The sequence below is a fragment of the Topomyia yanbarensis genome, chromosome 2 (genome assembly GCF_030247195.1).
Source record: "Topomyia yanbarensis strain Yona2022 chromosome 2, ASM3024719v1, whole genome shotgun sequence".
NCBI classification, from domain to species: Eukaryota; Metazoa; Arthropoda; class Insecta; order Diptera; family Culicidae; genus Topomyia; species Topomyia yanbarensis.
The window spans coordinates 362,590,107-362,613,184 of record NC_080671.1 but is presented as its reverse complement, the minus strand read 5'-3'; the positions used below and the strand labels follow the sequence as shown (position 1 = coordinate 362,613,184).

At 36.1% G+C, this 23,078-nt stretch overlaps 1 protein-coding gene across 5 annotated transcripts in view; it reads left to right on the top strand.

Annotated features, from left to right (window-relative positions):
* Positions 1 to 23,078, top strand: part of LOC131684412 (protein kinase C-like) — a 44,312-nt gene that overhangs the window by 8,301 nt on the left and 12,933 nt on the right. For 4 of the 5 annotated variants that reach the window (XR_009304650.1, XM_058967264.1, XM_058967263.1 and 1 more), the window contains exons 2-4: positions 6,602 to 6,795; positions 14,797 to 14,964; positions 21,303 to 21,376. Coding sequence is in view for 4 of the 5 variants with exons in the window: in XM_058967264.1 (XP_058823247.1) it covers positions 6,602 to 6,795; positions 14,797 to 14,964; positions 21,303 to 21,376 (436 nt within the window). In the remaining variant the exon portion in view is untranslated. Of the gene's footprint in view, positions 1 to 6,601; positions 6,796 to 14,796; positions 14,965 to 21,302; positions 21,377 to 23,078 lie in introns of those variants that run through there. The other variant, XM_058967267.1, reaches the window with a different exon arrangement.

The window sequence follows — 23,078 nt, the reverse complement described above, 5'->3', positions numbered from 1 at the left end:
TACAACTGGGCCAACCAGCCCCGCACAGAACTCGGCCAACCTACCCCAATGTATATTTTCGAGAACAATCATGATTTATACAAACAAATATAAGGTTACACTGGTAACCGTTATACCATTTACCGTTACACCACCAAAATACCTGAAATTGCGTCGGTACATTGGTGACCTAATACCCCACCAAAATCACTATAGATGTCGCTACTGCGCATAATAACCTTTTCATAAAAGGCACTCGGCCAACCTGCCCTTTCGGCCAACCAGCCCCGGTCACCGCTATAATAAGTCATATGGGCTTTCACCAAAATAGGCACATTTTTCAGCATTCCAAATATAAGTCATCCACATGATTTTCTGCGCGATTGTCGCACAGATGCAACTGCAATGTCGCATGCTGCAATGTCGCAATTGCATATTTCCATCCGGGAAATGATAACAAACTATTATCTGCTTCCACGTGGACCACAGTCACTTCTCTAAATTTTCTCTAAATTCCACTACAACCTAAGATCACAACTCTCTACCTCTCACTCAAAGAAGGCGCAAGGCAAGGCGTTTGATTTGCGGGACCGCCTCCTCCCTTTATCAACGAAATTGCTAGTGTCCAAAAGCGGGTAACCCACATGTTTAATTTTTACGGGAAACGGGAAAAGTTTACATTTCCAAATTACAGAAATTATTACTTGTAAAAACACAATATTGTGAAAATACATGTTTTAAGTTAGTAGTTAATTGATTGATGTTGTCTAGAAAAAAGATCATTTCATATAATACTTTTCAGTTCACGTACATTTCCGTAATTCATGGGAAGGGCGTGGTAGCTCCGGAGGTACCTATCACGAAAAAAAATCCGTTTATGAATCCATAAACAAAAGGTCACGATTTCGTGATCTGAACGATTTACGAAAACTGGCCAAGTTCCTGAAATTATGAATAATAAACCACGTATTCATGAAACATTTTGTGTATTCAAAGAACTAGTTCGCACCGAATATATACATGGCGTTATATTAGAATGTTTGGTTGGGTTACTGTTGTTGCCAGGACATGTTTAGTTTTTGTGGGGATTCTTGTTCATGATTTGGGAATGCACAACCGACAGTCAAACGTTCATGGTTTCAAAAGCATATTTGCTTATGATTTCTCATCAGGTTGCCATGCTATTTTAGTCATGAGTTTTCTATCGGATTTTTCTGTCAGACTAGCAGGATGAAAGTTCATGATTTCAGGGTCTTAGTCACGATTTTAGATATTTTTGTCACGAGTTGCGTGATTTGTGTTCATGATTTCATGATCTTAGTCACGATTTTACACATTTTTGTCAGTAGTTGTGTGATTTGTGTTCACGATTTCAGGATCTTAGTCACGATGTTCGTAATTTCTGTTCGTGTTATCGTGATATTCTATTTTTTCATATTTTATTTTAGAGCTCCAGGCATTCAACTGTTAGACAAGATTATATCGGAATCGCATTCGTTTGAAAAATTCCCTAGCCTCTGTCACAATATCTCAAGAATTAATAAACCGATACATCTAAAAATTTGACGTGTTACTATTTAAATTCGATATACGAACGTACGAACGTATTTTTTCGGTTGGATAGTACAATTATTGTAATACAAACAATGTTTGAGCATTAATATAATAATGAAATAGTGTACACTGTGAATAGGACGACATTGACGTTGGTTGAATTGAGTATGTATTATAAGCACCTATCAAACTTTTTCCGTACGTACGTACGTACGTTTATAACTTATTTTGACAATAGTCATTCTGAGACAAACCGAAAATCATAGAAATTTAGACACTGAATTGAGTTTAATTTAATCTCATTAGTTTTTTAAATTAGATATTTATCTGCTTTTTCTCAATTGTCTCTAAAATTCAGTCAGTGTTTTCCATTAAGCAACATTTGGCTTTACCGTAATTTTACTGTAATTGAACTTTCTAAGTCAGTTTGGTTTATGAATCAATTTGTGGCGTTAAGAGAATCCTCCTCTTGTAAAACACGACTATAGTTAAAGAGATGGTATCTTCTGCTAAATATCTGAAAATAACATTTTCAAAACCTTGGCTCATGACTCAAACCGTCCATCTTCTTCCGGCAGAAAAGTTGTATATTAGAAATTCTTTTATGCTTCATTTTGGAATATGGCCGTCTACTTCTGACAATACGTTTTAATGACTCCAAACAACTTTCTTGAAGATACCAAAATCCAAAACCTTATTGTTTAGTTGCAAAATAATTAAAAGCATGAATGTAAACATTTTGACTACTGTGCGATACTTTATCATTCACCCATCAATGCTGCTACCTGCTCTTGAGTTGCCATTTTAGGTTATTGTTGACCTGTTTTGCATTTCAAAGCTTGCATGAACAGCGTAAAGTATGTTCAATTTTTTTTGAAAAACCTAGTTAATAGTTAGTGGAGAAATATTCACATTGGAGGTGAAAATAAATGGAAAATGACCAAGCGCCTGGGTTGTATGAACTATTTTTTTTATTTCGATTATAGAGGTTTTAACCTTAAGGTCATTCGCCTCTTCGGGTTAGAAAAATCTCTTAGGAAAAATTTCTAACCCTATGTGCGGGGTCGGGACTCGAACTCAGGTACGCTGCGTACAAGGCAATCGATTTACCAATACGCTACGCCCACTCCCTTGTATGAACTAGTGTTGCAACGAATAACTGCGATTTGAACATAATAGGACATTGTTTGAGATTTGTTCCTCTTTCAAGTTCAGAAGACCTGTTACCAATTAGCAGTTCTGTAAACCTACTACTGGAACTAAAAAAATTAAAATAAAAAGTATGCTTTTTGAGTTAGGTGCATTTCAAGACAAGCAGATATAGTTCAACAACTCTTTAATAGCTGCGTCTTGATGGTAAATATGTGTAGAACGATATGTTTATCTCTAATATTCCTAATACAATCATAATAAAATATTATAAATATTATAATTAATAAAAGTCATTATATTACCCCCTTGAGAGAAATTACGAGACTAACTTATTTGAATGCGTATAGCTGCCTCCTGAAACATTGCTGAAAATACGTCTAAGCATGAGAAATACTTCCGACCGTATTTTTTCCGTTCTCATATAAATCAAGGCTATGCATTCACTCCAAAACAGACTTTTCAATCGCGACCCGGAGGACCAAGTGACATATACCATTCGATTCGTCGAGTTCGCAAAATGTCTGTGTGTATCTATGTATGTGTCAAATAATGTCACTAAATTTTCTACGAGATGGCTGAACCGATTTCAAACGGTATATCGCTCCCAAAAGACATTATTGAATTTTTAGTTGATCGGACTTCTGGTTCCGGAGTTACGGGTTGAAGAGTGCGATCACGCAGCAAATTCCCATATAATCTGTTAACACTATGATGTCCGAATGATGTAATACATATTCAAATACATTCAACATTACTTGGATTTGTGGGTCTAGATCACTAATGACCAATCAAAATACCTTTGACCACATTGGCCACCTATGACAGATCTGGGGAACTCGCCAAGTTCCCGAGCGAATGTCACTCCTATTTCCCTGCAAACTCTTAACAGATTTTTACTTGATTTTAAATGAAAGATATAATACATTCAGTTCTGACTTTTAGCTCCGGAGTAACAGGTTGGTAAAATCGTAATATCTCATAGGTTAAAAATCTGTAGAAATGAACATCAAATTACTTAGATTCGCAGGCCTAGAATACTTAGTCCACTATCGATAATTTCGGAAGTCCCGAATTCCGGGCATATTGCAGAACTAAAACCACTTCGATGATGACTGAACAAATTTTCACTAACCTAGTCTCAAATGAAAGGTTTAATATGCAATTCGGTGTTGAACCCTTCATTTATCCCTCCTTCTCCCTCAAAATACCCCCCTCTCCCCACCTTCTCCCACTAATTTTACCCCTGACCCTCCCCCTACCATTCCGCATTTCAAAATATGTCAATATGAAAATAACATTGAACTCACGCTGATTAAGCTATTTAAATATATTTTTGTTTGTTTCAAGTGTGTCAGCGTCGGCATGTTGCTTCTCTAGTTCATGACAGTCGGCAACATATATATGCTTATCAAGTGGAATAAGAATTTAATAAACATTTCCACAATGTTATGTTGAACATAACCATGTATTAAATCAGAGTTTGGATAAATAAGAAAGGCACAATTGCACCACTAGGTGGATTAAAACAGGTTTTTTGACTTTAGGTTTGCTGGGCGACTAAAAATTTACCCGGAATTGCCCTAAAACAGAAAATGTTTCCCTTTGTAAGTTATAAGCAGAGTTCTGTTGGTTATCTACCATGTTAACAACACCTGGGTACACTATAGGGTTTATAAGGGCAATTAGTCTTTAAAGAAGTACACTCAGGTTTTTTTTTACGCGGGGGATACGAGCCGCGTAAATGAAAACCGCGTAAATGAAAACCGCGTAAATTTCAAAATCCGCGTAAATGAAAACCGCGTAAATTTCAAAATCCGCGTAAATGAAAACCGCGTAAATTTCAAAATCCGCGTAAATGAAAACCGCGTAAATTTCAAAATCCGCGTAAATGAAAACCGCGTAAATTTCAAAATCCGCGTAAATGAAGACCACTTAAATTTAAGAATCCGCGATAAAGGGAACCTCATTGATGGATACCGCGTAAATTCCAAAATCCGCGTAAATGAAAACCGCGTAAATTTCAAAAACCGCGTAAATGAAAACCGCGTAAATTTCAAAAACCGCGTAAATGAAAACCGCGTAAATTTCAAAATCCGCGTAAATGAAAACCGCGTAAATTTCAAAATCCGCGTAAAAAAAAACCGCGTAAAAAAATACCGCGCAAAAAAAAACCGCGTAAAAAAAAACTTGAGTGTACTCAGTTTACTACTGCCAAATAAAAATTAAATTGCCTTCATCATTCTCAAGGAGAATCCGGGAGATGAGCCGAGAATAAGAGTTGTCTGACTCATTATGTCCGTTTCCATTCTGTGTTGGCATTGAACTAAACATAGCGTTTTTCTCCTGCTCGCGCGACTTGTTCTTAGTACCATCCCAGACTACGGTGCTCGATTTGGCATGAATCGTGAGTAGCATCCCTCTTCTCCTACGCATGGAAGAGCTACCAGAGCACCACAAATCAAAAATATTGCAGTATGGTATGTTCTGACCTGCTTTCGTATTCCCCGTTCTTAATTTGACACGGCAAGAAGCACCCCACTTTTGCGTTCATATAGGGTAATGCGGTTTATTTTGTTAATCTCAGTGCGTCGTTCCTAAGTAACAGAAGAATAACAAAACATATCCTGAAAATTGTAAAATACTCTTGTGTGTACCATTGGACAAAGATAGCCAACGCTGCTCTGACCAATAGCTTCAAACTACCCTACCTGTATGAGGGGGAATAGGATGAAAATAGACTCAACACCCTTCCTGTGAGAGCATGATGAGCATATAGACTTAGTCGATATATATGTAGGTACACATCCAGATGCTAGGTTCGAATGAGATGCACAGTTGATTTACGGGCACTTTCAGAGGCAACCTAAAATGGATGGGCGGTCAGGCAGTAGTTCAAGAATTAAAATTTAATTACTGGGTACAAGCGAGTGCAAATGATTAGATAAAAGAAGATAACGTGTCATTCCTTTTGCTTGTTGTTTCCTCAACATAGCGTGATTTGCATATTTTAAACCCATTGAGCAGATTAAGCAAACTATACCCGGCCTACAATCGATGTATTGTGCACGTTATATGCCGTAGTACAACGGACAACCCGATTTGAGTAAAATACGCATACTAGCTCATATAATTTAGTTACATTATATTCATTCTGAAAAAACACTTGTAATGAAAGTTTCACTACTAAAATAACTTCTTTTGAGGTTAAATCCAGTCGTTGAATCGTATGCTGTTTTAGTCTATTCTGAAGTAGCTGACGTTAGTGATACATAGTCGATTTTTTACGTTATATTATAAATAAAAATAATAATTTATGAATTAATAGTGCCACACAATCCTTGCAACCACCCCAACCATAGAATAGGGGTCTATTCTATTGTCATCAAACAAAGACAAATGTTTACATTTTCGTTTCGTTCATTTTTAGGTATATAGGGATAAGTGCCTATTTTCACCATATTAGGAAGGGTGCCTCACTATTTCATTAATTAAAATTACAGCTTTATTCTTCATTAACGTGGATAATAATATGGACTGAATTTATAATTTAAAAACTATTTGTGCATGTGTTTGTAAGCCTTCTAATCTCACTTGGCCGGTATTAATATTACCAGGATTATCAAATGAAAGTTATAATATTATTGCACTACTTCCAATTGTATGCCACATAAAAGTATACAGAGGATTTACGCGCATCATCAGTTTTCAAGTTTCAAGATAGGGATACACTGCTAGATTTAAAAAAAAACGTATGAATACCTATACCTAAGTAGTAAAGTTAATCCGTTCAGTTATGAGGTATCATCTTTTTAAAGGCCTTAAATCGGGGACTTAGCTGAGGGCGTGCACTTGAACCTACTAGTCTTTTAAATGACAACAATCTCACTAGTTTGCTTTTGTTTGCATTTCTTTTCAGACCGATCCACAACAAAACAGCGCACATTCGATCCAGTGTGGAATGAAAGCTTCATACACGAGGTGGAAAGTGCCAACGCGCTTGGCATGACGATATTCCATGAAGGTCCCATAACGGACGTTTTTGTGGCCAACACGACAATTCCTTTCGAAGATTTGATGTCACGGAACGAAACCGACCAGCAAGACTTTTGGGTAAGTGTTTGTATTAAAATTGCCAGTTGGTTGTTATTGTGGTAGCTCCCGTTTATTTATATATAGGGGAAACTATAGAGGAATTCCACGAAGATCCGTCCGAAAATCTTTAAAATCGTGATCGACCATCTTTGAATCCGATGAAACTTTACACGTTTCACCGGCATGGAAGACTACACACTTTGCACAATCAATACGATTATTTTGGCTCAAGATCCATTTCTAAAAGGGTGTAAAAGTTTCTACATGTATCATTCTTGAAAAAAAATTGTTCTATTACTGTATTTTATACAACAAAACTATCTGAGAACGAGTTACTGTAGGTTGGTTTCTCATGGAATCCCTCTATCTATAGTCTAATTCAAAACTAATGAAGAGCCATCCATTTACCACGTGGAGGATTTAGGAGGGTTGGAAGTACACCAAAGTCCATTTTTGACCATAGATACGGGGTGGGGTATAGAAAATGTCCACGTGGACTCTTCGTCATGTTTTTTTCCTTTAAGGGGCTACATACCTTTTTATGAGAAAAATTTCAAGAAAGTTTGAATTTACGTAAAGGCATAAAGAAATATCATTACATTAAACTTATAGTATTTTGATAGCACATTTTTCAGTGAAATAAATAAGCATTATAAAAATGTATTAATAATTGGCGGAGTTATGGCTTTTCCCCCGAAACGTATTTTTATTTAAGAGGATTGCGGTGATCACGATTGAAAACCAATAGATCAACTAAGATCCCAAAACTCAAAAAATCCATTAGTATATGAGTAATCTTCGTACCTTAACGATTAGTTAAATAAATATTTATTTTTTCCTACATTCGGGAACGTTTTTCCTAAATGAGCGAATTTTACAGTAACATATGAGATTTTTCGATTTTCATGAAGCCATTTTCCAAAACTTGAACTTTTTTCTATTTTTTGTGGTTCGTCGACTAACTAAAAGTCCAAGCTTTACAAAACTTATTGAGTTTCCCGTATCAGACAATTTTATCGAGAATTATCGTGTTCGCCGCGGCGCTCTTATACGTGGAAATGGTTAGACGTCTACTCTTGGAAGGCTCGTATGTGTGGCTCCACGTTCCTTGAAAATATTTTTTTACACAATGAATGTACAAATAAATCTTAACATTGCAAAAAGATCCATTGTTACCTTCAAAATCGTAAACCAATATAACCTTCGGATTGATCACTTTACACCAGACGTCCCCCTTAAATCTTAGAACGCTTGTCTCAGTTTGTAACGTTTGTTTCAGACAATCGTATATCGTCGCTGTTGTGCTATCTTATGACAAGCGCCATTTAGCACATTTCGAGTAAAACGATTTTTCAGATTGAATATCTTGTAACTTATAAATAGTAGAAACAATTCAGAGAAGACAATTGTTGCTTCTATCTATTCTGTATTAATCTCTCGAATATTACGAAGATCGGGGTACTACATTGCAAGTTTTTACTAAAAATGTAAACAAAAGTCGCACTCACACATGTCATAGGTGTGTATTGATGACAAAAATTGTATACCGTGTCATAATCGCGCATGAAAAGTTTTCCATACAAATAAAGCATCAATTATTAACTTTTAATCATATTTTTGGTTTAATTTGGTCTATAAACAATCGGTTAGATGCATTTTGAAGGAAATGAGTTAGGGAATCTAGAAAAAATAGTAACTTTTGATTACAGTGTTGCCAAATATGCTATATTTCCAGTTTAAACTGTGTTTTTCTCACAACTTGTGTATTTTTCTTATGAAAATTGTAATTCCATTGTGTTCCTCCGAAATTTTTACACATAAAAACATCTAAAACTTCAATATAACTTGAGTAAATTCCAAAATACAGTGATAAAAACTCATAATTTCTCGTCATGTTTCTCGCTATATCTTAGTAACCAAGTAGAATTTCAAAATTTTGAAAACGCCACTTTGTATAGATTTTTCAGACAAGTGATGTGGCATATCTAACTCAGTTTACACCAAAATGGCATTTGTCATAAGATAGAACAACAGCAACGATATGCTGCTACACTACCGTTTCAGCCAATACGCAAACAACTGGAATTCAACCGATGAAAAAAAATTCATACTTGTTCCACATCTAGTTTGGCATTTCAACAGATGAAAAATCATCAGCATACTGCATATTACAACATTCGAAAATAATTTTAATCTTACGTTACATTTCGGATTTAGTTTGAAATCTGAAAGAGAAAGGTTTTGACAATTTTCGACAATAATTTCAACTTTCAGTAATAAATAGTGAAGACCCGTTTTATCTATCAGCCCCTTGGTGAATTTTATGCTGATAAAACAGGCACATTGATAAAATCGGGACATTGGGTAAGGTGGGGCAAATCCGACAGTGTGGGTAAACCCGACCCCCCTCTGTCACCGAAAATCGGAAGCACTACGCAAACTAATATCAGTGTTGTCGTGTAGAGCATCGAAAAGAATCATAATGGTGGCATGACAGCATTTTATTAGTCTACATTGAGTCTACATTTTTGTGCATAATTTACTAGTAGTAAATTACTACAGGATATTTCTGATTGTTAAAGTGATCGCATAAAAAGGTAGTGGATTTAGATTCATTGATTGAAGTCCTATAAAGTGCATAGATGAATTTGGTTTGATTTTTAAGTATTTTTTTAAATGCCTAGTAAAGAAAAATGACGCGGTGGGACCTATCCGACCTCTAAATAGTGGGGTAAATCCGACCGCTTTTTTAAATCTTTTTGCCTTTCTCATATAAAGAAAGGCTATGCAATCACTGGAAAAATCGACTGTTTAACTGAGGCCCTGAGGGCCGAGTGTCATATATCATTCGATTCAGTTCGTCAAGATCGGAAAATGTATGTGTGTGTGTCATTTAAACTCACACAATTTTCTCAGAGATGGCTGAACCGATTTTCACAAACTCAGTTTCATCTGTAAGGTATAACGCTCCAGTAAGCTGCTATTGAATTTTTAGTTGATCCGACTTCTTTCAAATGAAACAAGATTTCAAATGAAAGATACGGTAATTCCATTGACAGCTGCTGAATTTAATTCGGTTCTGAATCTTGGTTCTCTTGGGAGGTTAGGTTACAGGTTAGTAATGTTACACTGGAATTTCTCATATGAATCGCTACAATCGTAATACCTCAGATGCTAAAACTATTGAAATGGTTACCAAATTACTTCGATTCGCAGGTCTAGATCACTGATTGCCAATCAAACATTCTTTGAATATATTGTCCACTGTTCACGATTCCGGAAGTCCCGAATTCCGCAATTAAAGTCACATCGGTTCTTCGATACTGACTGAACCGATTTTCTCAGACCAAGTCTCAAATAGAAGACAAAATATGCAGTTGAGCATTGCGCCCCCCCTGCCCTTTCACCTCCCTCCATCATTACTCCCTTCCCCTTGGACCACTCTCACACCCGCATTTCCTTCATCCACCCCGTATACCGAAATAAGATGAAAGATTTCTGACGCATAATCCACTCCCACTCTACTAACCCCCCACCCCCTCCGATTCCAAATTCATTCCACCAACATTTCAAAATATGATCACATGAAGATAACATTGAACTCATGCTGATTATGCTAATTAAATATTATACTTTTTTTGTTTAAAGTGAGTAAGCGTCTAGTTTCGTGGTTGTCATGGCATACGTGCTAAGTATAATAAGAATGTAATAGACATTTCCACAATGAATAATGAATCGTAGTTTGGACAAATGAGAAAGGCACAATTGCACCACTAGGTGGATTAAAACAGGTTGTTTTGCTATCAAATTGTTTATTTATCAAATTAAGATGATGATGATTTTTTTATATTTTTTGGTCCCCAGATATAGCTTCATAACCCTTTCTGATAATTTAGTTTAAATTTCCCTTAAGGGGGTCTGCCAGTGCAAAATTTATAAAAAAAAATTGAAAATTTTATTTTTGCATAATTCGGATCCCTAAGATAAGAAAAATATGCTCAAGAAAGGATTCACTCGAATTCAACTTGGTTCGTCTGCTAGAGCCCATCAAACTACCAACTATCAATTTTCATATGGGGCTGACAAAATCGGGGGCAGATAAAATCGGAGGCTGATAAAATCTGACGCTGATAAAATCGGGTCTTCACTGTATATGTATTGAAACGAAATGTAAATCAAAATCATTCCGCATTTTGAAATATGTTTAATAAACTAGTTAAAATCGACAATGAGGTCAGCTGAATATCTGTTGTTCGTGTACTGGCCCAGGTGGATGGGTCCAGACTAAAACAAACGTATGAATCTAAGACAACTACCTTATGCATAACCGTTATGCCCAGATTGTATCAACATAGTTTGCTGGCTCTACTTTGATGTGATGTATTTCAGTAAGGTGTGCATCTTGGCTAGTTTGTCATTCTACACACAAAAAACATCTACCATCTACCAAAAACTAAAAGCATCACATATAATTCAACATTTTAGTTGAACCACAGACCAACCAATAGCGAGCCCACAATACGAAAATAAATGCAATCAACCGTAATCTTCAAGACAATTGCAGCTAGGACACTACTGACGAAAACGACTATTGAAAAAGCGACGCGAATGAATCTGAAATTTCATTAGGCAACGCTGCAAATGCGCCACTGTGGAAATGCATGACTTGCAAATTGAGCAGTATTTGATGAAAACATAATTTTTTTTGAACCGCGATCGCCAATTTTTCAACGTCGAAAGTTTTTTGAGCCTAACTTAATAACTTAGAAAGAAGAAACGACAATTTTTAATAAATTTACGCGATTGAACATTTTCAACCAAGTTTGCCTATTTAGTTAATTTTGGACGATAAAAAAATATTATTTTTATTTTTATTCAAACTTCAAATTTTCAAAAAATTTCGATATTTGTTTCTACGCTGGGTTGTTTTCGCAATAGCATCGGAGGCTTCAACTTTTAGTTTACAACTTTGTATTCTGTTTCCGGTTAGTAAAATTTTGTTTGTTGAAAGTCGTGAATATGATGACCATTGTTCAGTCCCTAGCAACGCTTTTGAACTCGCATCCCTAGATACTTCTAAGGTAGTAAAAGAATTGATTTAGGCAACTCCCTATTGAAACATGTGCTATGTCGTCGCTGTTGTGCTATCTTCTGACAAACGCCATTTTGTTGTAAACTGAGTTAGATATGCCACATTACTAAACTGAAAATTCTCTACAAAATGGCGTTTTCAAAATTTTGAAATTCTGCCTATTTACTGAGGTATAGCGAGAAAAATGACGAGAAATTATCAGTTTTGCCTTTCTCATATAGAAAGGTTATGCAATCACTCTGAAAAACGTCAACCTAATCCCGGCCCGGAGGGCCGAGTGTCATATCCCATTCGACTCAGTTCGTCGAGATCGGAAAAAGTCTGTATGTGTGTGTGTATGTATGTATGTGTGTGTGTATGTGTGTGTATGTATGTGCGTATGTGTCAAATAATGTCACTCATTTTTCTCAGAGATGGCTGGACCGATTTGCCCAAACTTAGTCTCAAATGAAAGGTGCAACCTTCCCATCGGCTGCTATTGAATTTTGGATCGATCGGAATTCTGGTTCCGGAATTACGGGTTTCAGAGTGCGGCCACACAGAAATTTCTCATGTAAACTATAGGAAAAATTAAAAATAGAATTTTTATTTTTGATGCTAAATGTGTTCAAGGTGCATGAAACGTCGAGATTTGATGCAAACTCGAAAAAAAATTTGACGACGATTCACTTTTTTGGATATTGGCACATTTTTGCCTTTCTCATATAGAAAGGTTATGCAATCACTCTGAAAAACGTCAACCTAATCCCTAATTTTTTTTTTCGACTCGCATAAGGTTTCTGGATTTTAACAGGGGCGTAGTTGATAGTTTACGGAGAGGGGTTACACCCCCCCCCCCTCTACTGTTCACTCCCCTCCTTTAAAAATCTCCTTAAATCAGCCCTCAGACCACCACCCCATCCAGCCCTCATACCCCTCCCTTTCAACCCCATCATCTTTAAACCACCACTATATCACAAAGCATACCAATTTAAGCTGGGGAGTCGTTCGTTCATGGGACTTTCGTCCTCCTCACATACCCACCCCCGCATGACAAAATGAGTTAGCAAGCAGATAACATTGATCTAATGCTGATTAGGCTAATGGAGTATGATATTTTTTTGTTTCAAGTGTTTCACCGTCGACACGTAGCTCATCAAGTTCGTAGCTGGCATGCCATTGTGTATAAGTGCAAAGTGTACTAAGAATGTAATGGACATTTCCACAAGTATGTTGAACATAAAAAGCCTCCGTGCCATAGTTTAGAGAAATGAGAAAGGCACAATTGCACCGCTAGGTGGATTAAAACAGGTTTTTTGCTACAAATCACTGTATCTTGAGACTGGCTCAAGTTATATAGAAGTTTTAGATGTTGTTGTATGTAAATTTTTTAAGGAGCGCAATGGAATAATAATTTTTAAAATAAAAATAAACGTATTTCAAGAAATGCAGTTTTAGCTTTACATTAAAAATATTTTTTCCTTTTTTATAAACGACTTATAGTGAGTTAAACTTTTTCCTTTTTTATATTGTAATGACATATAATTAGCAAGGGGCTGGAAGGTGAAGTATTTTTCAAATATTAAGAGCCATAGTACTCAAGGAAGAGCAAGGATTTGAAGTAAGAAATAAGAAAGCTTGTTCGTTGACCCTACTCCACTCTTTTCTAAACTTTCTTACTTCAAATCCTTGCTCTTCCTTGAGTATTATGGCTCATAATATTTGAAAAATACTTCACCTTCCAGTCCCTTGCTAATTATATGTCGTTACAATATAAAAACTTAAAAATATTGCATATTTGGCAGCACTGTAACCAAAAAATACTATTTTTTCAAGATTTCTCGGACCAATTTCCTTTAACATGCTTCTCATCGATTGTTTTTAGACGCAATAAAGCCGAAGATATCAATAAAAGTTAATAATTGATGCTTTATTTGTATAGAAAATATTCCATGTACAATTATGACACTTCATACAAATTTTGTCAGCAATACGCACCTATGACACGTGTTAGTGCGACTTTTGTTTACATTTTTAATAAAAACTTTCAATATTGTTAATCGATTTTTGTAATATTTTAGAGACAGATTTTTAGATAGAAGCATCAATTGTCTTCTGTGAATTGTTTCTACCATTTATAAGTTTCAAGATATTCAATGTCGAACTTTAAAAATCGTTTTCTCGAAATGTGAAAAATGGCGCTTGTCATACGATAGCACAACAGCGACGATGTGTTCTTCTTTCTGAATATAGTTATTTTGAAGCATTGATCAAGCTTCGAATAGTCTACGCAAGATCAAACCCAAAATTAGCGAGGTTTGTTTTAAGGTCTAAATTGTACCTACAATTTTAACACTTGTTGCCCTTCAATAATCCATCACGATAAGAACCGCGCTGGGACTAAAAAATCGCCTGTTATCAGGTTGGCGTGCACGTTTTGAATGGTTTCTGTTTACTCACAAACAATATCTAGAGATAAAGACGCCCCATAGTAAGTTTCAACAGGATAGAGAGAGAGGTGTGACCTTCTACACCACATCGTCTCCAGACTGAGGCGTCATAATAATGGTTATAGCAGCAGCAGTCTTATGGTAGTAAACATTGGTTATTTTTAATTTTTCCGTGTCGAACACCTTCGTGAATGGCATAATATATTATTTTTTGCGATGTGTATAAGGATAAATGAGCGTCAATGGGAAGTTATCGATAGAGCGATCTCTGATTATTATATGGTTGGTAAACAAAATGTTGGGCAGGATAATCCGCAGTGGTTCTCACACCGGAAGTTGATATTAATTTGAATATGATATCAGTCTGCTCCTGTAAGCCTGCGTTTTAGTTATATTATCGTTATATTATTGTTCATCAGAGATACTTATCAACTAGAATGCGTCACAATCTTTTGCTGAACATGTTTTACATTACTATCGTCGTTGTTTCTCCTGTAGGTGGATTTGGAACCACAAGGCCGATTGCACGTCAAAATCGATTTACGATGGAACCAGGAAGCCAACAGTGTAGCATCACAACAGCAAAATTCATGCCGTCGCACTGGCGTCAAGGATCAGCCCTTCTTGAATCGACGGCGCGGTGCTATGAGAAGGCGCGTCCATCAGGTTAGTATTTTCCATCATGCATACACATTGTATAATGTTCCAGATATTGGGCCAAATTAATTTTCATTATATGATCAAGGTAAGATCTATTGCATCAAGCAAACAATTTAAAGCTTCCCCAATCGCCAATTTCTACATTTCGGAAAAGTAAACCTAGGGATTGTCTAACACTTTGGGTTTGTTTATGCTGAGAGGCTCAGTGCAAGAACGGTCCAAGTCGAAAAACTCAAAGCATTGGTTTCAATGTGCTTAAGATTTTAACAGAGACTTATAATTGAAAGTTTCAATTTTGAGCATTTTATTTCAAAAGCACGTTTTCTCTCGATTTCGTTTAAAAATGGATGTGACAAGGTTAGAGGTAAGAAAAATAACGACACAGAGAACATAGACAATACGAAAGTATTCTTCACTCCCAAGGGAATAACAGACACTTATCGATGAGCGGACATATCAACACCCCCAAAAAATATTGAGATAAAAGAACGACAACACCCCCACATAGATATTGTCATTCAAATTCGGCTTAAACAGATTTGGTTCCATAAACTTTCGACTTGACTTTTTGGAAGCCAAAGTTCAGTTTATAACCCATTTTTGACAGAAATTCCAAAGATCCGTAATCGGATTTGCAAAGATCACACGAATAACACTCAGTACGCTGAAAACTAGCCATGTGATAACTGAGTTTGCAATGTCCAGTCAATGCCCTGACTAGAATACTGTAATTATACTTGGAAAATGCAGTAAGTTTTTTGACATTTCGGACTCAGATCCAGCAGAAAAGTTTTTGTTTGAACGCAACTTTACAAGCTACGCCAATGGTTGGCATGTTCGAATGCGTCAGTCGTTCTAGCCAATTCGTCCATCCATTCATTTACAGTAGTACCGGAATAACCGGGTACCCATAATAGCATGTGAAATGTTTTTCTATTTTAGTTCGACATGGGATATTAATTTCGATCTCAAATCTGCCGACCTAAATACTTTTAGGGTAACCTAAATAGGCATCTTTAGAAACATAGATATAAAAACTTCGGATCAAAAATGCACAAGATGAGACCTGTATATCTTGAAACTACACCAAATTTTGAGTCAAATTTGTGATTAACTAATCCATGGGAAACCATCTCAAAAATTGTAAGACGTATAAAGGTAAATGACTTATATGACATTGAATTTCTCAATTCCTTTTTCTTGGGGCAGAACAAACGTAAATGATTTAACTAAGGCATCAAAAGTTATTCATTCTTCTTTCTAAAGAACTTAAAACTACTCCAATCGGCCGTATATTTCTTGAAATATTGCCATTTGAAGTCTGAAGATACGAAAAATTGAATTGAACAGAAATCCTCGACATCACTTGCTTCAACGACATGTTAAAAATTCCTTTTCAATCCGATTATCGTAAAATTTTGTGATAATTTTATTCAAACTAAGAGAAAAAAATAAATATTTACAAAAAGATTTACAATGCATTGATTTTTGGGGCTTTGTCACTCGTCGTGCCATTGTTAGACGGTTTGAGCTCGTTAGCCAAACAGCCAAATCGAGCGTAATACCGTCAGAGCTGAGAGTATTTCTAACACCTCTTCTCTGCCAGTTCTTGCGAATGTTGGGCTATTTCCTACATTAAATAAAAGTAGATTCGTAGCAGAACTCGGTGATTCTCAAATCGATGTTTGAGCTGCCCCAATTATGTGATGAGCTTTTGCATCACTGTCGTTTTACTCCCATATCTCGAAACAAGCTTCATCGAGTTCTTTGACTGAGCCTCTAATTTATTCTGTACCGATTCTCTAGCAAAAACTCTCTAGCAAGAACGACTTGACTGCGGATTGGGTGATAGTAAGATATCCCTTTCTAGCTAGTTACACAATTGGCAGACGAATGTGAATGTTTACAATTTTTATAAGAACATATGTTTAAAAGAAACATACAATAAAAGTTATATTTTTTATTACATGCTGGAAGGGTTTTTGGAAAAATCTATGTTGTTTCCATGATGGACTTTAGAATTGTGCGACTATATGCTACGAAGAGGTAGGGGGTTCGAAAAACATAGAGAAGCATCGTTCTTCTACATATTTCCTTCTTGTAAAATCTTGGATACGTATTCAGTTCTCGTATTCTCTAGTTTTATAGAACCAAAGAAAGTTTAGAATTGATTATAGAAGTTTTAACTTTCGAGTTATTCAAACTAGAATAATCTAATTTTATGTCTGGTTGTTGGTAATTGAACCCATGTCGGCCACGTTGCAGATGAGCGCCTTATCAACTATTTATACATAACTTTTTGAGTGACTTCGTTAAATATCCCATTTAACCCAAGTCTTTCGTATCAATTTATACTGCCCATAAAAGCATAAGAGTCCAATATTGAAAAACAGATTTATATATTCATTGCCCCTTATGGATGGGACAACCATGTTTTGATATTTTTTTTTCGATATTTTCTAAACAAATCTAATCTTATTTGTGCATTGTAATTCAGTGGTGATACAGAATATAATCCAACAGATAACTCATTTTCAACGAAAATCCACATGGGACTCTTATGCTTTTATGGGCAGTATATTTCACAATAATAAATACACAATAAGAAACACAAAAATAAAACAACTCACAGAAGAGGTTCTTTTAACTTAAATTTAGGTTCTTTTGAGTTGTGCATCGCTTTCGCACCTATTAGTGTTGTCAAAAACAAAACGAGAGATTCGACTCAGTCGAAGTCTTCCGTGCAGTAAGGTACTTTTGAGTTGTTTGGGGTATATCCAAATTAGGTAAATTCAACTTAAATTTAAGTAAATTAAACTCAAGGTTGAGTTATAATTTTTGCCGTAGTTGAATGGAAACTAGCTTCAAGACGGTTTACCTATTTTACCTTCCTACACAATTCCACGAGATTGAGTCAAAAGTACTCAATTTTAGGTAACTTTTTGGTGGTGTGTAGGCTCTAGATTAATACAACTGAAGAAGACTATGAGTCATAGTCGAAATACTAGTATCTGCTGTGATAGTGAAGTGCAAGAGCATTTTATCACTGTGTAACATACAATTAAAACGGAAGAATTTTTCTTAGGTGTCTTGAATTGCGCTTTGCATTCCAGGAAAACTTTATTGTACCTACGTAACATTCCAACACGCTCAGGTTTTTTTTACACGGGGGATACAGGCCGCTTAAATGAAAACCGGGTAAATTTCAAAATCCACGCAAATGAAAACCACGTAAATTTCAAAATCCGCGTGAATTCAAACATCCGCGTGAATGAAAACCGCATAAATTCCAAAATCTGCGTAAAGAAAAAAAAACCGCGCAAAAAACCTAAATGTATAAAATTCAAACCATCATCTTCGCAAATCCTAATCTCCAACCAGATGCTATGAAGTAGCACTTGAACAAACGTTTATGGTCGAGAGTTTCATGCAAATATGTTAATTTAAGTACGAACAAACCAATAGATTAAAGATTTAATTAAATTTCATACATAGGTTAATAGATAAGTATAGCAAAGTGCATGCGTATACTAAGTACACTTCTCTTGCAGATTTCAATATTAGCGTCTCATTCCAGTTCATCACATTATTGTTTCTCAAAGGCCTATCCTTTGAACTGCGGTTTTCCGCAAATAGTTGAAGTTTCTATTTATGCCACACCACGTACCCACCATAACTACATGTGATTCTACGGCACAACCTGTTCTGTTGTTCATCAACAAGTGTGCTTGGGAGAAGGGCTTGTGAGACTGTTCCAATATCATCTGTCGGAGAACCTGTCCCTTATTTAGTACATATCTGCATTGATGATGACGCTCAGTGTTAGTGGTATGGAAAATTCTGCTTCAGGATATGTAAAGCACTCTCTCTCTTTCTCTCTCTACAGCAGACGATTCGAATGGGTATCCTATTCGCTGTTGCTTTCAATCATTGTGTCAGAGAGATCGTTTGTTCTACGGTTAAGTCTAAAATAGTGGTTTTTACCATAATTTAGAAAAGAGGAAAAACTCAGCGGCTGTGGTTTTGGTCGCGTGTTATAAGCAGAAGAGCTCTACAGCTGCAGTCAGTCTTCAAGAGTAAATGAAAAGGGAACAGTGACAGGTAGTAGTATCGTGCCAGCAGCATAAGCAACAGTGTATGCACACCGAAGGGAACAGAGATTGAAGAAATTGATTCTATTTTTAGAAGACAAATATTGTGAATAATGTGTTGAATGATTTATTCCAATATGTAGCATCGATTTCCACTGACTATCCAATCCGTTATTTTTTGTTATGTGCGCTTTCGTCTAACATACGAAAGTATAACGATTATTATTTGCACTCTATTTCTCAATTATATTCCAAGAGAATCAATTGCATCCTGGTAAAACCGCGATTCTAAGGCATGGCTCTAGACTGGACACTCTGAATTAAAAACATGTCATCAGTTGGAATGCATATATACATATATGTACATTGTACACATAAAGGGAGCATCGTAGTTCACACGATTTTCCCACCGACTAAATCGACTGGAATCGGTACAACCCCCTGACTACGCAATCGATTAATCGGTGGATTATTGCAAATCGAATCTGTTGAAATCGGCTTATTTCTGCCAAATAAACGGTCGATTAGTTGGTAATTTAAAACTGAATCCAGATTCAAACAAATTAAATCTGGAGATTAATATGCAGACCAAAATTGTTCACCGACGTAATTCAGCTTAGCCAATTGATTAACCCTTAAATGCGCAATGTTGTTTTAAAGCAACGTTGAAAAAATCATTTTAAAATTATCACAGTAACATATTGAGACAATTTTCACAAAATTTGAAAAAAATTGATTTGCGCCTTTAAGAGTTCACCGAGCAACCTAAAAACCCACCATTTCGTCGGCCGACTGGGAAATTTCACTGGTGTCCAATATTCTATGGGGTAGGTACTAAAGGGGAATATTTTAACAGCTTCAGTTTATTGAAAAGAGAGACAAAAATATGTCCCCATTTTGTCAGCCTAAAATATACCAAAGTCTTATAAAACAGGTCTTCATTGTATGTTTCAAGTAATTGATTTCAGAAGCTTTGTCACGAGCTCTGTAATCACCGTTTACTTTATTGTGATATTTTTTTTCTTTAACGTGCTATCGAAATTTCACGCGAAGTATCGTAACTCATATTCAGGATTTAAGGAGCTGAATTACACACTGCTTTACGGAGTAATGGGTCTTTTATACAACTACTGTATCTTGGGGGTCATTCAAATCTTTTTCGCTGTCGTACACGTCCGTGTTGTCGTCCTGGTTAGTGCTTTGGTGTTCACAATCAGGTGTTTTTCCTGACGAGTGTGAACCCTTCACCATTGGCGGTAGCTTCTTCACTGATGGTATTGGCTGTTGAGTTTGTGGTACTTGACGCGGTTTTCGCGGTTGTTATTGTTGGCAACCGTTTGTGGTTGTCAAATTTGGTAACCCTTTGTGGTTCAGGTAATGACATTGGAAACTGAGTGTTGACATTTATATCTGTAAATGAGCTTAGCGATTTCTTGACATTGTTATGCGTAATGTATCGTCTGTTCACAGAACTGGCACGTATTAGTTTGTCCCTGATATGCACAAAGAGTTCGCTGTGCAATGGTACTACCATGTTGTGTTTTGTAGAATGGGTTGGTCTTGGATTCCACTTCTCTGAAATACGACATGAATCTTTTAATAGCCACTTTGCAGGTAAGTGGTGCCAGATCATGTAATTTAACACAGCTATAACTTTTGGTTACAGCAAGATTTTGTTCACAAAAACAAGTAAGCTTGAAACAGCGTCTATTACCTTTCATTTGAGTACTCACAATTGTTAGTATTATCACTAGAACTGAAGTTATTGGACTTTATTGATTGGATTCCGTAGAAGCAGTGCTATCAAGAACAGTTTTAGTTAAAGGTAAAACATGGATTTTTTATATAACTTCGATAAAGTTTTTCAATTTAGACTGTCTTCGACTATCTTTTCCCTGCAATGCAATTTTCCATATATTCTACAAGTGTATTGAGCATTTGAATGTAAAAATTGAGCAGCTTGTTGCACTGCGAAAGAAGCTCATATCTTGATCAAAACAGGTTTTTCGTGTTTCACGGCCCCTACAATTCTAAAAATTACAAAAGTCAATAAACATTTGAATTATGGGGATTTGCATATATTTTATTTGATGCTATCATATTTAAAGACATACGACGCTCGGAGTAAATTCTGACTGCGTTATTGTAATGCATCGGCCAATCTGAACTACCTGAAACTGGCCAACTGAATAGTTTTTCAATCAGATATTGTTCAAATTTCATTAAATAACATTTTTTTCTTTTTCTTTCCAGGTCAATGGTCACAAATTTATGGCCACGTTTTTACGTCAGCCAACGTTCTGTTCTCACTGTCGGGAATTTATATGGTAATATTTTTTAAAAATCGTCATAGCTCATTATTATTATGCCTTTCTTCTATCTAAAGATTATTCAATAGCTACAAAACCGATTCTCTGTCATTAGCCAGACAGACGAGTCAACATTTAACAGCTGTTTCTAGCGTTCTATTGTTTATATCTCACGCTTTGAGAAATTTTTTCGCAAGAACTTTTCGATTTTTAGAAAAAATGATCGAAGGCATTATTTTACAAAATATATATAAAAAAACTATAAAAGCACCCTCTATAAATCAAAACACAATTGGGTCAAATCCAGTTGGATACAACTGTTTTGATTTCGTTCAAATCGTTCAAATCAAAACATTGAACTTTAAAAGTGGCATTGGTTACGAAGACAATTTTAATAATACAATAATTGATCGACAGCTCTGTGATGAGTGGTACAGAGTGGTTGCTGTACTGTTAATAGCAAAACTGCATTGGGTAAATAGCTCACATTTTTCGGAGATTTATGCCATGACACATCGTTTCGTCATTTCCCAGGTGGAGAGATAGAGAATTGGAATTACAACATAATGAAATCAAATATCATGGAATATTTTACTCCTTAAGGAATAATGGATCATGCTGATGAAACCTATAGCTCTATATCACATTGACGGGGAATCCTTAAGTTTGAGCTCCCTCTACGTTGACCATAACGTACATATTTAAAAATAAGAACCGATGATGCCACAGTGGCCTTTCGTGAGTGTAACGAGGTTTCAAGGGCGCGTTTATAAACCATGTAGTCTCATCAGAAGAACGGGGAAGGTAGTGGGTTGGGGTTTTAGTAAAAGTTTACGTTCGTATACGATGGGAGAGGGGGATGGTTATCCTAAAAGTCTATTTAGACTTCATACTAATTTTTTACCCTTCTCGTATTTACTATTATTCAATAGTAGGTCTTAAAGAGAGTTATGTTCTTCAAAGTTATCGATTCGTCTGAAATTATTTATGCAGACATTTTGGTTAGTTATAGGAAAATATTATACAATTTTTTAACAAGTCTCAAGCCAAAAAAGTTGCTAATGTTTAAGAGAAATATGTTTTTAAAGACAATAAAATTATCCATATGAATCGAATCAGTTGGACTTCCGTCAAAAATCAATCATATCAGCATTTCCGCTAAGGATTTTTAAAACTAGCTTGAACAGTCTTGGGCCGAGGACTAATGTAAAGGGTGTCCCACATCAAATCTCATCACGGAAAGAAACACTATAGAAAATTATCTAGTTGACTTTGCAAACTTTCAGACAATAAAATATAACCCATTAGTAAGCTTTTGGCATATTTATTTCATTCAACTTCAATACCATCACCGTAAGCTCGCACCTTACGCTTAATTCCACTCATCAGGTCCTGAACAATATCTGGCTGCAGCTTCTTCTGTACGGAAACTCATTTTTTCTTCATGTATTCCGCAGATTTGACCTCTTTGAGATGCTTCCGTAGTGCCTGCTTCGTAATTTCCCAGTATTTTTCTATGGGCATTAGTTCCGCTGCATTGGGGGGTTCATGTCCTTTAATACGGAAGTGGTCCCCTTGGCTTCGTACCACTCCAGAACAACATTTGAATAGTGGCACGAAGCTAGATCCGGCCAGAAGATCGTACGGCCCTCGTGTTGCTTCAACAGAAAAAGCAGATGCTTGTGTAGACAATCCTTGAGGTAGATCTCCTCTTTTACAG